Source organism: Hippopotamus amphibius, chromosome 2 (genome assembly GCF_030028045.1).
Source record: "Hippopotamus amphibius kiboko isolate mHipAmp2 chromosome 2, mHipAmp2.hap2, whole genome shotgun sequence".
NCBI classification, from domain to species: domain Eukaryota; kingdom Metazoa; phylum Chordata; class Mammalia; order Artiodactyla; family Hippopotamidae; genus Hippopotamus; species Hippopotamus amphibius.
In genome coordinates, this window is record NC_080187.1 from 57,737,444 (window position 1) to 57,750,744 (window position 13,301).

The 13,301-nt window shown below is 40.3% G+C and overlaps 1 protein-coding gene across 2 annotated transcripts in view; it reads right to left on the reverse strand.

Moving 5' to 3' along the window:
- The window catches only part of DOCK5 (dedicator of cytokinesis 5), a 97,821-nt gene that overhangs the window by 4,777 nt on the left and 79,743 nt on the right, over positions 1–13,301 (reverse strand). For both annotated transcript variants that reach the window (XM_057724415.1, XM_057724416.1), the window contains 6 exons: positions 11,026–11,109; positions 10,235–10,372; positions 7,524–7,690; positions 2,500–2,668; positions 1,696–1,834; positions 324–427 (listed from right to left, as the gene is read on the reverse strand). In XM_057724415.1, the coding sequence (XP_057580398.1) occupies positions 324–427; positions 1,696–1,834; positions 2,500–2,668; positions 7,524–7,690; positions 10,235–10,372; positions 11,026–11,109 (801 nt within the window). The remainder of the gene's footprint in view (positions 1–323; positions 428–1,695; positions 1,835–2,499; positions 2,669–7,523; positions 7,691–10,234; positions 10,373–11,025; positions 11,110–13,301) is intronic.

The window sequence follows — 13,301 nt, forward strand, 5'->3', positions numbered from 1 at the left end:
GAAACCCATTGGAAGCCCTTCCAGAATGACTGTCAGTCATGCAGAAGAAGTAAACTCTTCAAATGTGAACCAGAAGTCACTTCTTATTTCATTCCCCTGCACCCAGGGTGAGGTACCTTCAATCTGATGAAAGTTCTGTTTGCATATTGTTCCTTCCCATTGAAAACTCCCCTATCTTTATGGTTTTAGGAATGAGCCAAGAATCGATTAGAGTGACAAATTGATGGGAAAACCTGCCCACTAAAAATCTTGGGAAATCCAATGCTGCATTCCCATGAATGGTGAGCTCTCTCTGGCCCCCTCGTGTGCCGTCTCCCCCCTACCTCTGCAGAGTTCCTCTGGCTGCTTTCGTAGGGCTTGCTTTTGGGGGGAGGGGGCGGCGGGACAATAGCTGTCGTTGGCCCATCTGTCTGCAAAGAAGGGGAACCTGGAAATGACACAAAGTAGAAGGTGGCAGAGAGAAGAATTCACCAAGGAATCCCATGACACTTCTGCTGGCCATTGTAACACCTAAACCTGGTCAAGCACATCACTAAGGTCTCATTCTATAATTTCTGTGGACAGAATGAAGAAGACCTCTTATCCCTTGAGACAAATGTAGCACCCTTCAATCACCTGAAGGCTTCACAAAAAGTTCTTAAGCAAAAATCTCACTTTTTTTGTTGAAGGCTTTTACTATTAAGCTGAAGATGAGAATATTTTTTAGAACTTAGCGTATTACTATGTTCTCTGCTATATCCCAAGTGCTTAGAAAAAATCATCTATCACATGCTAGGTAGTCAATAAATAATGGTTAAATTGAACCGTCATAGTTTTATCATTTATTTTATTTTTTTAAAGACTTATTTATTATTTATGGCTGCACTGGGTCTTAGTTAAGGCACATAGGATCTTTCCTTGAGGTGTGTGGGTTTCTCTCTAGCTGTGGTGCGCAGGCTCCAGGGCGTGAAGGCTCTATAGTTTGGGGCATGCGGTCTCCCTAGCTGAGGCACATGGGCTCAGTAGTTGTGGTGCCTGGCCTTAGTTGTCCCATGGCACGTGGGATCTTAGTCCCCCGACCAGGGATCGAACCTGCATTCGCTACATTGGAAGGTGGATTCTCTACCACTGGACCACCAGGGAAGTCCCCAGTTTTATCATTTAAAAGGTACAATAACCACTTCCTCCAGGAAAACCTGCCTGGCAGTTGGCCGAATACTGTCTCTCATCTGGTGTGATCACCTACCCCTCCGTCATTCCTCTGTACTAAGGTGTCCTTGTAATTCTTCTCAGGCCTTGTGCATTGCTGATCCCCCAAGCCTGACTGTAAGTAGCATACGGGATGGGTCTAGTTCTTGTCCTTAGTTTGGACCCTTCTCCATACAAAGTACACTGCTAACTGCTCAGTAGTTCCTAAATCACTCACTTGCTGTCTAGTCCTCGTCTGGATCTACCTGGTTTATACCATCACAATTGGAAAAGGGGCAGTGAAACCCTGTGGCTTCCTGTATAGAAAAGTTCAGTGAGTCTTAGCAACCTGAGGACTCCTTGCCAAACCCTAATCTAATTGAATTATACCCACTACCACTGAATTGAACCTACTTGACAATAATCTCCTACGCCTTGTGGCTATTTTGGTTAAAAATGGCCCAGATTCATAAACATATACCATCCCCTAGTAAAATGAATATAAGGAATCTCTACAGGAAAACTTACTCAGGGTCCTGGTGGATTTAGGAGTGAGCGGGGGTGGGCTCAGGGGTGTTGACTGAGCTGGCGAAGAGCCATGAAACGGTGTCAGCCGACTGTCCGACAGCTGGAGACTCTTTGGCCTTTGTGCTTTCCTGGCTGGGCTCTAGCAGGCGGGGGAAAAACACAGCAAGACATTCTCATGGTGAGGAAGGCGAGGCTCGTCAATGCTCAGAACAACCTTATCTGCAGAGCAGAAACTTGTTAAAGGGCGAAATTCCAGGAGCCCTTTCTAAGCTCACCGCACTGGCACGTGGTGGGCACCAGGACAAGGACACTAACAGGGAATCACTGGACCATAGACTACTTTCTGGCTGGCCATGGCCTTGACTTTAATCATAGCTGGACTGTGCTGTTTAGGTTGGAGATAAGCCACCCTGATTCTCAGGGAGAGCTGATCCTGCCACCCTTAACAACTTGACATGGCTTATGGAAGAAAAAATACCTTTTATTTTTTTAAGCTAAAAGAAGGGAAGTGACAATGTTTGGATGGACTCATGGACCACAGTGGTGAGAACCACAACTCCAAGCACCAATCCACATGTTTACATTGTGGGGAAATCTTGCGGCATTATTGATTTAGAGACTCTGAGCTCTGTACATGTTTTTCTTAGCACCATCTGAGATCTGACCCTACCCCAGACTGCTAGGTCCTGAGAAACCACGCTGGGCTTCCACCTGGTGACTCACAGCTGTGAACTGAATGCTGAAATGCCTGGCTTCAGGGAAAGCACTGGCAAAGCTATGGTGCTTTGTTTTGTTTTGTTTTACCAACAGATCAGGTTCTGATGCTTTCTCTGCGATGACCTGGGACATGCTCAGACTCCAGTCTTTTCTCTTGAACTTGCTCATCCGGCTCTCGCTGTCCTCTCTGAGGGACAGATCTTCCACTCTGGCCCCTGACGACGCTCTGCGCTCCAAAAGCGGCTCCAGGATGGACCTATCAGGGGTGGGGGAGGGAAGTACTGGGAGTTTGGGATTAGCAGATACAAACTAGTACATATAGGATGGATAAACAACAAGGTCCTACTGTAGAGCACAGGGAACTATGTTCAGTATCCTGTGACAAACCATAATGGAAAAGAATATGAAAACGGATATACCCCTTTGCTGTACAGCAGAAATTAACACCACCTTGTAAACAACTATACTTCAATAAAATTTAAAAAAAAAAACTGACCTATCAGCCATGAATAAGGACAAAGTCAATGTCACATTTCCCGAATGTATAAGGCTGTACTGAATGTAGTATGTGGTTACAATAAGACCATCTGCTTGTTCCATAGCCATGATGTATGCAACCCACTCTAAAATGGCAGAGTGAGGGCAGGGGGGAGAAACAGAGAAAGAAGGAATGATGTGGCAAAATGTGAGGAGAAAAAGGGAGGGGGTAGGTGTTAAAAATCTATCTTTATGATGTATATTGCTTCTTCTAAATGGGTATTTAATAAGTTCTGGTTTAATTAAAAACTGGTAGATTTTACTCCATAAAAATGAAAAGTTTGGAGAGGTAGGTGAGCAGAGCACAGAGGATTTTTAGGGCAGTGAAATTATTCTATATGATACTACAACAGTGAATATATTTATCAAAATTCAGAATGTACACCACCACAAGTGAAGCCTAAAGTAAAGTACAAACTTTGGTTGATTGTGATGTGTCAGTGTAGCTTCATCAGTTGTAACAGATGTATCACTCTGGTGTTGGAAGCTAAGGGCAGGGGAGGCTGGGCATGTCCAGGGCAGAGGTACATGGGAATTCTCCATACTTTCTGTTCAATCTTGCTGTGAACCTAAAACTGCTCTAAAAAATAAAGCCTATTTTTTTTTTTAAAAAGCTTTAGTATGAAATAAGACAACAGAAAAACAGCTATCAGCTTTGAGGATTTAAAAATTAAAAGCTTCTGTTCAGCAGAAAGCATCATTCATAAACTAAAACTATTTGCTGGACATATTTTAGATGGCAAGAAACTTTTACAAATTAAAAAGAAAAAATATGAGTAGCTCAATTTTTAAAAACTGTTAAAGGAGATAAACAGGTATTTCATGAAAAAAGAAATCCAAGTAATTTTAAAAAATTTTAGTATCACTAATTATCAAATATGTAAATATTAAAATGAGATAACTAGAGGGGGCAAAGACTTTTTTTAACATTTTATTCATGGAAAATTTCAAACATTACAAAAGTGGAGAGAATATAATAAACTCTTTTTTTTTTTGGCTGTGCCACATGGCATGCAGGATAGCTCCCTGACCAGGGACCAAACCTGCGCCCCTCGCAGTGGAAGCGTGGGGTACTAACCACTGGACCGCCAGGGACGTCCCCAAGAGAATATAATAAACTCTTACGTATATATTACTCAGCATCAATAGTGATCAACTCATGGCCAATCTTATCTCTTATAGACACTCATAGTCCTCACCCCCCACTGGGTTATTTGCAAGTGATTCCTAGATGTCACATCTCATTTATGAGTATTTCAGTGCATATCTCTATAAGGCTAGGATTCATCTTCATACCATAACTACAGCCCCATAATCATTCGTAAAAAATGAATAAATCTCTAATTTCATCAAGCATCCCAAATTTCTTAACTGTCTCATAATTTTTTTGGCAAGTGATTTGTTTGAATCCGAATCCAAACAAGGGTCACTCATGGTATTTGGCTCTTGTACTTCTTAAGTCATTTTAAGCTTTCTAACACGTTAGGTCCCCTTTCTACAAAATATTCTGCCCTTCTCCATGAAAACACAGGATGAGAAAGTACCAGGGAAGTCTGGTTAAAGAACCACTGGAGTCACAATGGAAGGTGCTTCTAGACTACAATTCTTCTTTCAATTATTTTCTCCTTTTGTGAATCATCTTTTATTATTATTATTATTTTTAAAGATTACATGTCTGAATCTGCAAATTTTTTTGTATTTTCCAATTGTTAGTATATTTAACACTCACTATTATTTATCTTAAATCTGTACTAATTAAAAAAAAATCATAGAACTAAACTCCAAAAAAGACACTTATTATTCTTAAAACCAACCAAGCCAAATCAAACAAAAAACTGTGAGTGACACAGCTTAAACGTTCTACAGTAGGGAGAAGAATTAATTAAGGTACATTCATATGATGCAGTGGTAGAGAGCCATCGAAAGTGATCATTAAAAACTACTAATAAAAGTATATAGCAATAGGGGAAATGCTTATACTAAAAAGTCAAAGAGGAAAAGCAAATTACCAAACTACATCTGTGCTATAACTGCAACTACGTAAAGACATCTATGTCAATGGAAAAGGATAGATAAATAATTTAGAAAATAATACATATGTGATTTCCAAGTAGAAGGCCATTTGGACAGGTTATTTTTTGTGATATGATTATTATAATATGGAAATATATGAAATTATAAATAAGGGTTAAGTCAACTGACAACTTATATTCAACATTCAGTACACAATAATGCTAAATACTTGTCATGTGTATAAAATTAAGCAGTAGATCACAACATGGTATATGCAATGCTTTTCTACTTGAACACAATTATAAATTCATCCCTTTAAAATATTTTAAATTTGAATCTGTGGAAAGGCACTCCACGTTTTTGGCAAGGAAGGCTCAACATCAAAAAGCCACAAATTCAGTCCATAAATTCAACATATCCCCCAAAAAATAACAACAAGATTCTGGACAAATTAATCCAAAAATGAGCAATGAGTAAAACTAGCCAAATTCTGAAAAAAAATTACTAGAAATTCTAAAACCTTTGAAATCTATAGTAATTAAAACTGTGGTAATACAAGTTCATGAACCACACAGGTAGACCTAAGAAATGAGGAAAAAGTCCACAAACAGACTAAAGAACACATTGGAATTTGATTTTTTTTATAAGGCCAACATTTCAAATCAGTAGAGAAAAAATGGTTTGTTCACTAAATGCTATAGGGAGAACTGGGTAGCCAAGTAGGGAAAAAAATTTGGTTTTCACATTTTACACACTAAAATAAATTGCAAAGAATCACAGATTTCATTATAAATAGTTGAAACCTAAAATTTGCTTTTTTTGTAATCTTAGAGTGGGGAAGGCCTTTAATTATGACATAAAATCCAGAAGCCATAAAATCAAATACTAACTTATTTGACTGCATAAAAAAATCAGCACAACTAAGCAAAAAATTAGAAACAAAGTCAGAAGACAAAGGAAAAGTTGGGGGAAATATTTCAACTGATATCACAGACAAAGGGGCCAATATCCAACAGAAAAATGTACACAAAATATCTGACCACAGTTCACAGAAAATAAAATACATACAATCTACTAAACAAATGAAAAGATGCTCAACTTCACACTAAACAAGAGAAATAAAAGAAAACCAAAATGCAACAAAACAAAAGCCCTATGTCAAGAAAATATTTTCTACCTATCGGATTGGCAAAGATTAGAAGGCCTGATAATACACAATTCGGTGGCAAGGTGTGAGTGACCAGGCACACTTGTGTGTTGTTGGTGGGACTGTAAGTGGGTTTTGAAATTGTAATGTAAACATAAATTTTGAAAACTCAAGCTATATATGTTTGACAGAGCAATTTCGCTTCTGGACTTCTCATATTGATATACTTGAGTATTTACAAAATAATACATTTTTAAAGTTACTCATTGCTATCACTCTCCTGATAGTAAAAGGCTAAAACCAACCGAATGTCCATCAATAGACAAGGATGGAGTGTATCACAGTGTAGAGAAATCATGAGATATCTGCAGCTCAAAGAAAAGAGGAGGCTTTGAGCTGTCCTGAAATGGAATGATTTTCAAGATCTAGTAAGTGAAAAAAGCAAGGCAAAGAGAATATTATATACTGCCATTTATAAATCAAAAACGTGTGGTGAAGGATATATATTTAGGAACTACTTCTGTACCGATACAGAGCTGCTGAAAGGCACCAAGAACACAGACCTGAATGCTATCACTGGCCTCTGGAGAGTGGTACTGATGAGTTGAGTCAGGGACTGATGGGAGATTTTTCATGATATATCTTTTGGTACCTTTGAAATTTCATATGTGATTACATTGCCTACTCATTAAATAAATTTTAAAATTATTTTAGGGACTTCCCTGGTGGCACAGGGGTTAAGAATCCACCTGCCAATGCAGGGGACACGGGTTCGAGCCCTGGTCTGGGAAGATCCCACGTGCTGCGGAGCAACTAGAGCCTGCGAGCCACAACTACTGAGCCTGCACTCCAGAGCCCAAGAGCCACAACTACTGAGGCTGCATGCCACCACTACTGAAGCCCGTGCGCCTAGAGCCTGTGTTCCACAACAAGAGAAGCAACTGCAATAAGAAGCCCGTGCACCACAATGAAGAGTAGCCACCACTTGCTGCAACTAGAGAGAGCCCTCACATAGCAACGAAGCCCCAATGCAGCCAAAAATAAAGTTCTCTTAAAAAAAAAGTTTAAAAATTATTTTAAAAAACTGAAATAATGAAAAAAAAGTCAAGCAATAACTACAAATTATTCTGAAACAAACAAAATTGGATATGATTGGGTGGGTCATAGGGTGTGACAGGATTTTGGGTGATTTTTTTTCCATTTTTTGAAACTGTTGCTACCGCCACGTAAATAATGATATTCCCCATGAGGAAGACGATGAGAAAGACCCAAAGGCTAGTAACCCAGGTACTCTGATTTATTTCCCTATGAAGAGGATACATCCACACTGACCAAGTCTCAGTTGGGGACCAAAGGCAGACATTAGGTAGGAGTTACCCCACCCCCTCCTGGCAATTAAAGATCAAAGCCTTACCCATCAGATCCTGGTCTGGAAGGAGCATTATCAGATGAGTTAGAAGAGGTGGAGATCACAGAGGAAGTCACCGAGGTGATGGACCATCTCCGAAGTGTGGATGACATGATGTAGGGGAGGACCATGGACCCTGTTCGGTTTTGCTTCCTCTCGGTCAAGTTGGGCGGCTGAAGGAGACATGATCCCTCACGGTTAGCTGGTATAGAATTCAGCCCCTAGGAACTGGCGCAGCCCCACTGGCTTGTGGTGAGTGCCCACCTGTACTGGGGCTGGCACCCCATCCTGATGGCTTGGTGCCTGTGTTGCATCGGTCGTTAAATATTGCAAATACTTATATTCTTTTTTTGTAGTTCGAAAGATTTTATTGACATACTATTTTGTTTATTATAATATGACATAATGAGATATTTTGTAACTGCGTATCACAACATCCTGACATTTAAACATCTAGGTTGTGAGTTTGTTTTCTGTAAATTAAACAACTCTCTATATTTTTTCTCTATTTTTAAACTTTGTTTTATTTAAGTATGGTTGATTTACAATGCTGTTTTAGTTTCTGCTGTACAGCAAAGTGACTCAGTTAAATATATATATATTTTTTTCCTTTTCATATTTTTTCCACAATGGTTTATCACAGGATATTGAATATAGTTCCCTGTGCCATACAGTAGGACCTTGTTGTTTATCCATCCTATATATAATAGTTTACATCTGCTAATCCCAAACTCCCAATCCATCCCTGTCCCCTCAATCCATCCCTTCTCCACCCTCTCTGTCCATCCCTCCTCCATCCCCTTATATTCTTAGTTATAGACACAACTTTGGTTAAACCTACCTTGTGTCTAAAACTAGAGAAAAAATTCACCCTAATTTTCTGGCAGCCTCATGAGAGAGGAAAACCAAGATGTTCATTACCCATCAATAAAACAGCAAATCCTCTGTCTGCTTCTCTAGCTTAGCTTCTACTGGCCATTTAAAAAACGGAATATTGGCCTAATAGAAGTTTTCGATTGAAACTGTAAACCTGATGGTTATCCTGGTGAATCTTGGGAAATAAAGGAACGTGGATATGCTCTCAAAAGAAATGTCTCCAGTAGGTCACCATATCAAATTCAAATGTTAATACTGGCCTGGGTCTAAGAATAACTAAACTTATTGAGTGGAAGCCAAGTCTTTGCCATCTAGGAACTTGTGTAAAAGACAAAGGTTCCTAAAAGAAAACTCTTAACTGGCAGCAGGTTAGGAGGTAAATTCATAGGCAGGCACGACTGAACACTTGGGTGACAGAGAGAGATGATCAGAAAGATACTCAAGAGAAGAATGTAGCAGATGTGGATGGACCTAGAGTCTGTCATACAGAGTGAAGTAAGCCAGAAAGAGAAAAACAAATACCATATGCTAACTCATATATATGGAATCTAAAAAAAAAATGGTACTGATGAACCCAGTGACAGGGCAAGAATAAGGATGCAGATGCAGAGAATGGACTGGAGGACATGGGGTTGGGGGGGCGGGGGGAGAAGGGGAAGCTGGGAAGAAGTGAGAGAGTAGCATAGACATGTATACACTACCAACTGTAAAATAGACAGCTAGGGGGAAGTTGCTGTATAACAAAGGGAGATCAACTCGATGATGGGTGAGGCCTTAGAGGGCGAGGATGGGGGGGGGGGGTCGCAGGAGGGAAGGGATATGGGGATATATGTATAAATACAGCTGATTGACTTTGGTGTACCTCAAAAGCTGGTACAAGAGTGTAAAGCAATTATATTCCAATAAAGAGCTTAAAAAAAAAAATATGAGCTCACAGAGAGGACAGATTGGTGGTTGCAAAAGGTAGGGAGCAGGGAGTGGGGAAAATGTGTGAACTTTTTTTTTAGTTTTAATAAACTGAATTTTAAATATTAAAAAAAATGTAGCAGAGATGAAAGTATGGGAATGGGGACAGGAATGCATGAAAAGAAATTCAGAGCTTTGATTTGAGGAAAGAGAATTTTTGAAAACCTGGGGTTCAAGAATACAACATTTGAAGAGAGCAGGAAGAACTCATGTTAAAAAGAGCAGTTAAATAAAGCTGGAACCAAGCATATCATCAGCTATGGGAGAGAAGAGGCTGGCCCATGAACCTCTCCACCCAACTTCTTGGGAGGAAAAAAGAAAACTGTAGGTGTGAGAAACGTTACAACTGTCCAAAAAAATCATGAAATCAGCTACATGCATTGTCAAATGTAATTCACAATTCTTTGTCCCCTGTGAAGGTGTGAAGGGTATAAACGTTTCACCAAAGTAAAAAATAAAGATCAGGAAAGACTGTAGGCGTTGGGTTAGACAGGATAGGAACAACCAGTGTCTGGGGTTAGGACACCCCAACTTCTAGTAGTGTGGTTTCCACAGTGTGGTCCCCAGCCCTGCAGCACCACCTGGGGGCATCTTAGAAATGCAAATTCTTAGGCCCCATCCCAGACCAAGTGAATCAGAAATCCCGGGGACGTGGCCCAGCAATCTGTGTTTTCACGAGCCTTCCAAGTGGTTCTGATGGTCATTCAAGTTTGAGAACCACTGTCCAGCACAACAGCTGGAGGTCATCAAGAGTGGACCATGCCTTCTCCGACCTGCCCCCTACTTTGACTCACTTGGCATCTGAAAAACGGATCACTATCATAAATGGTAGAAGAGACTAGAAAAAGCTCATAGGCTGCTGAGACAAAGCCTACCAGTGTTATAACCCCATAGAGCTTTTCCACTTTCTCCTTGAGTTCCCGGAAGCAAGAAGACAACCGGTCGTGCAGTGGCTTCAGCTGCTCTGTCAGCTTCTCCCCATGGATACGGATCCCCTCTGTCAGCAGAGGCATCTGGGGAAAAGGGTATGAAAGGAATGGGATATGGTTTAGGATGAAGGATAGTTTACAGATTTGGAGGCTGGGAAGGATGGAGGGTGGGGATGGGTAGGTAAATGAGTAGACAGCACATACAAAATGAAAATGCTGCTTCTCAGTGTAAAGTTTGGCATCTGGATGCCCTTGGGTCAAAGATGCAGAGGAATCTGCACACCAAGGATACAAGTAACCAGGGGAAAAGCGGATAGGCAAGGCAAATTCACGCGAGCCTGGGGGAATTTCTGTGCAGGAGCAACTGATAGGTTTCACCTTGGACTGAACTGTATGGCTGCGTTTCCTCCCACTGTTCATGAAAGTTGTGGGGGAGAGAGAGAGAGAGAAACTGAGGTCAACATCTTTCAGCTGGAAATGCAAGCCAGCCAACCAATCTGGGGACTTTAATCTCTCCTCTAAGAAGACCCTTCTCGACACTGGGCAGTCTAATGGAATGCTCTACCTATGTTGTCTCACCAAATAAATAAATAGGTTGTGATTCCAAGGAGTAAAAAAAAAAAAGTAACCCTAAATGTGGGCTTGGAGATGGACGCCCTAGAGAATATCTTGGTGTCATGCATGGTGGCCACCCAGGGAGCGTGGAGAGCCGTCCAGCCACACTTCTCTGGACATACCTGCAATGCTATTAGTCGCTTTAGCAGCTCAATCTTCTCCTGGTCTTCAGGATGCTCCTGCAGGTACTTCTCTGTAAAAAAAGCCTAAAAGCAGAGCATTGGCAATATTGATTAGAACACATTCCCATCTATGTATGTGACCCTAAAAGGAAGGGGAGGGAAGGCTGGAAGGGTGAAACATGTCTTCTGTTTGGTCTGATGAACCAGGGATGATTAAGTAAACATTCATTCCTTTCCTGGTATAGACTTTAAACCACCAGAGTGGACAATTCAAAAAGGAAAAGGCTATTTTGTCATCTTTCTGGAATCATGCAATTCCTAGCAAGGGTACATTCTGAACAATTGCTACACACATGCAAATCAAATCAGCAGCAGCAGCAGCAGAGCAGAATGTCATTCATTAAAATAACTTCCCCAAAGAACTAAGAAAAGACCAAACGACAATATCGAAAGGTTATTTATTAGACTAAGTGCCTAGATCTTACAAAGGAAAGAGCAAAAAAATTAATAGGCCGAAGATGTGGCTGCGAGGTCTCCTGTCCAGCATTTTATAGGCTGTATCACATTTCCTGAAGATTCATATTGGCACTTTCTTACTAGTCATCTATCCCAAAGGCTATTTTGAGGACATGAGAATTGTTATAGCTGAGAAAGTGTTTTGAAAAATTAAATGCAGGTTACATTTACTATATGTCAAGAGCTTGTCAACCATAACATCGTCAATAGACATTCATGGAAAGTTCCCATAATAGGGAAATAAAACCCAAACTCAAACTGTAAATATAGGTGTTACACGGGAGGCCGTTTTAAAGACAGAATTCATTAGGAAAGAAAAACTAAAATCTGTAGTGAACATCTGAGCTCCAACAGAGTTCAAAAATGGGAGTTATCTGTTTTCTCCCTGTACCATAACCATCATTTCTGAGAGTGCTTTCAAAGACCAGCCTTCAAACTTCCCCTTCACTCTTTTGCTTCACTATTAAGAAAACCACCCCATGACCCAAGAGTTCCTGAAACTACAGGATACAGTTATAAAAGGGATCAGCCCATTTTGTGCGGAAAACAGGATATGTGCAAACTCTCTACCTTGTGGTAAGATGTTATGGGTTAAACTGTGTCTCCCCCAAATTCATAGTTTGAAGTCCTCAACCCTGGGACCCCAGCATGCGACCTCAGATGGACACAGACTTATTGCAGAGGTACTTAGTTAAGATGAGGTCACATGAGAATAGGATGGACCCCTACACCAATCTAACTGGTGTCATGGGGAGACAGACACATGTATGCAGAAAGAACACCACGTGAAGAGCCAAGAGAAGACAGTCATCTACAAGGCAAGGGATGCCAAAGGTTGCCAGCAACCCACAGAGGCCAGGAGGGAGGCCAGGAGCAGACTCTTCCTCACAGGCCTCAGAGGGAACACTGCTGACACCTTGATTTCGGACTTCTGAACCCCAGAACTGTGAGACAATCCATTCCTATTTTTTAAGCTACCCTGTTCGTGGTACTTTATCATGGCAGCCCTAGAAAACGAATACAACAGAGAATATAAATATATGGAATCCAAGTATCACAAAAAGGAAATAAGACAGCACATTTACAGAGCAGCTCGTTATCACAGATTCATCTTTAGAGGGACTGTCAATATAAATGAAGTATTTAAGTACTTGGTCAGCCACCTTTGCCTTTCAAAATACACGGAGTTTAAATTTTTGAAAGTTAAAATTTTTTGACCTCTGATAAAATGCAATGAAATTCCCAAGGCATCAGTTGAGTCAGGGAACACTAGAGCAGAGTGCCCTGAAATTAATTTTTCTAGCAGAGTCCTACTTCACAACAGAAAGGGCTGATGAATTACAGCAAACAGCTCCTGGGTTCTGGTCACTCAGGCACTGATTAAAAAGCAGCCTTAAAATAGGTCGCCTGTATCAAGCAGGTAATGATAGATTCCCCAACTGATCGCAACAGTTCCAGGTGATCAATGAGTTTACCTTTTTCTTATGTTTAGAAATGTACAGTCATACATATTAATTAAAAAGTATAAACTAGTATTTTTAAAAGTTCCTGAAGTAAACTTGTTTATATATCCTTTGTTTCCTTTCCTTTCCTTTTTTTTTTATTTTAATTAGAAGATGGTCACATTGGAAAAAACTTCATATAAAATTATATAGTAGTCACATATATTGGCATATATGAATCAAAGTTTAGGGGCATTCTGAAAGAAAAAAACAAATACTTGGAAAGACACATCAAAATTAGTACCAGATAGCCTATAG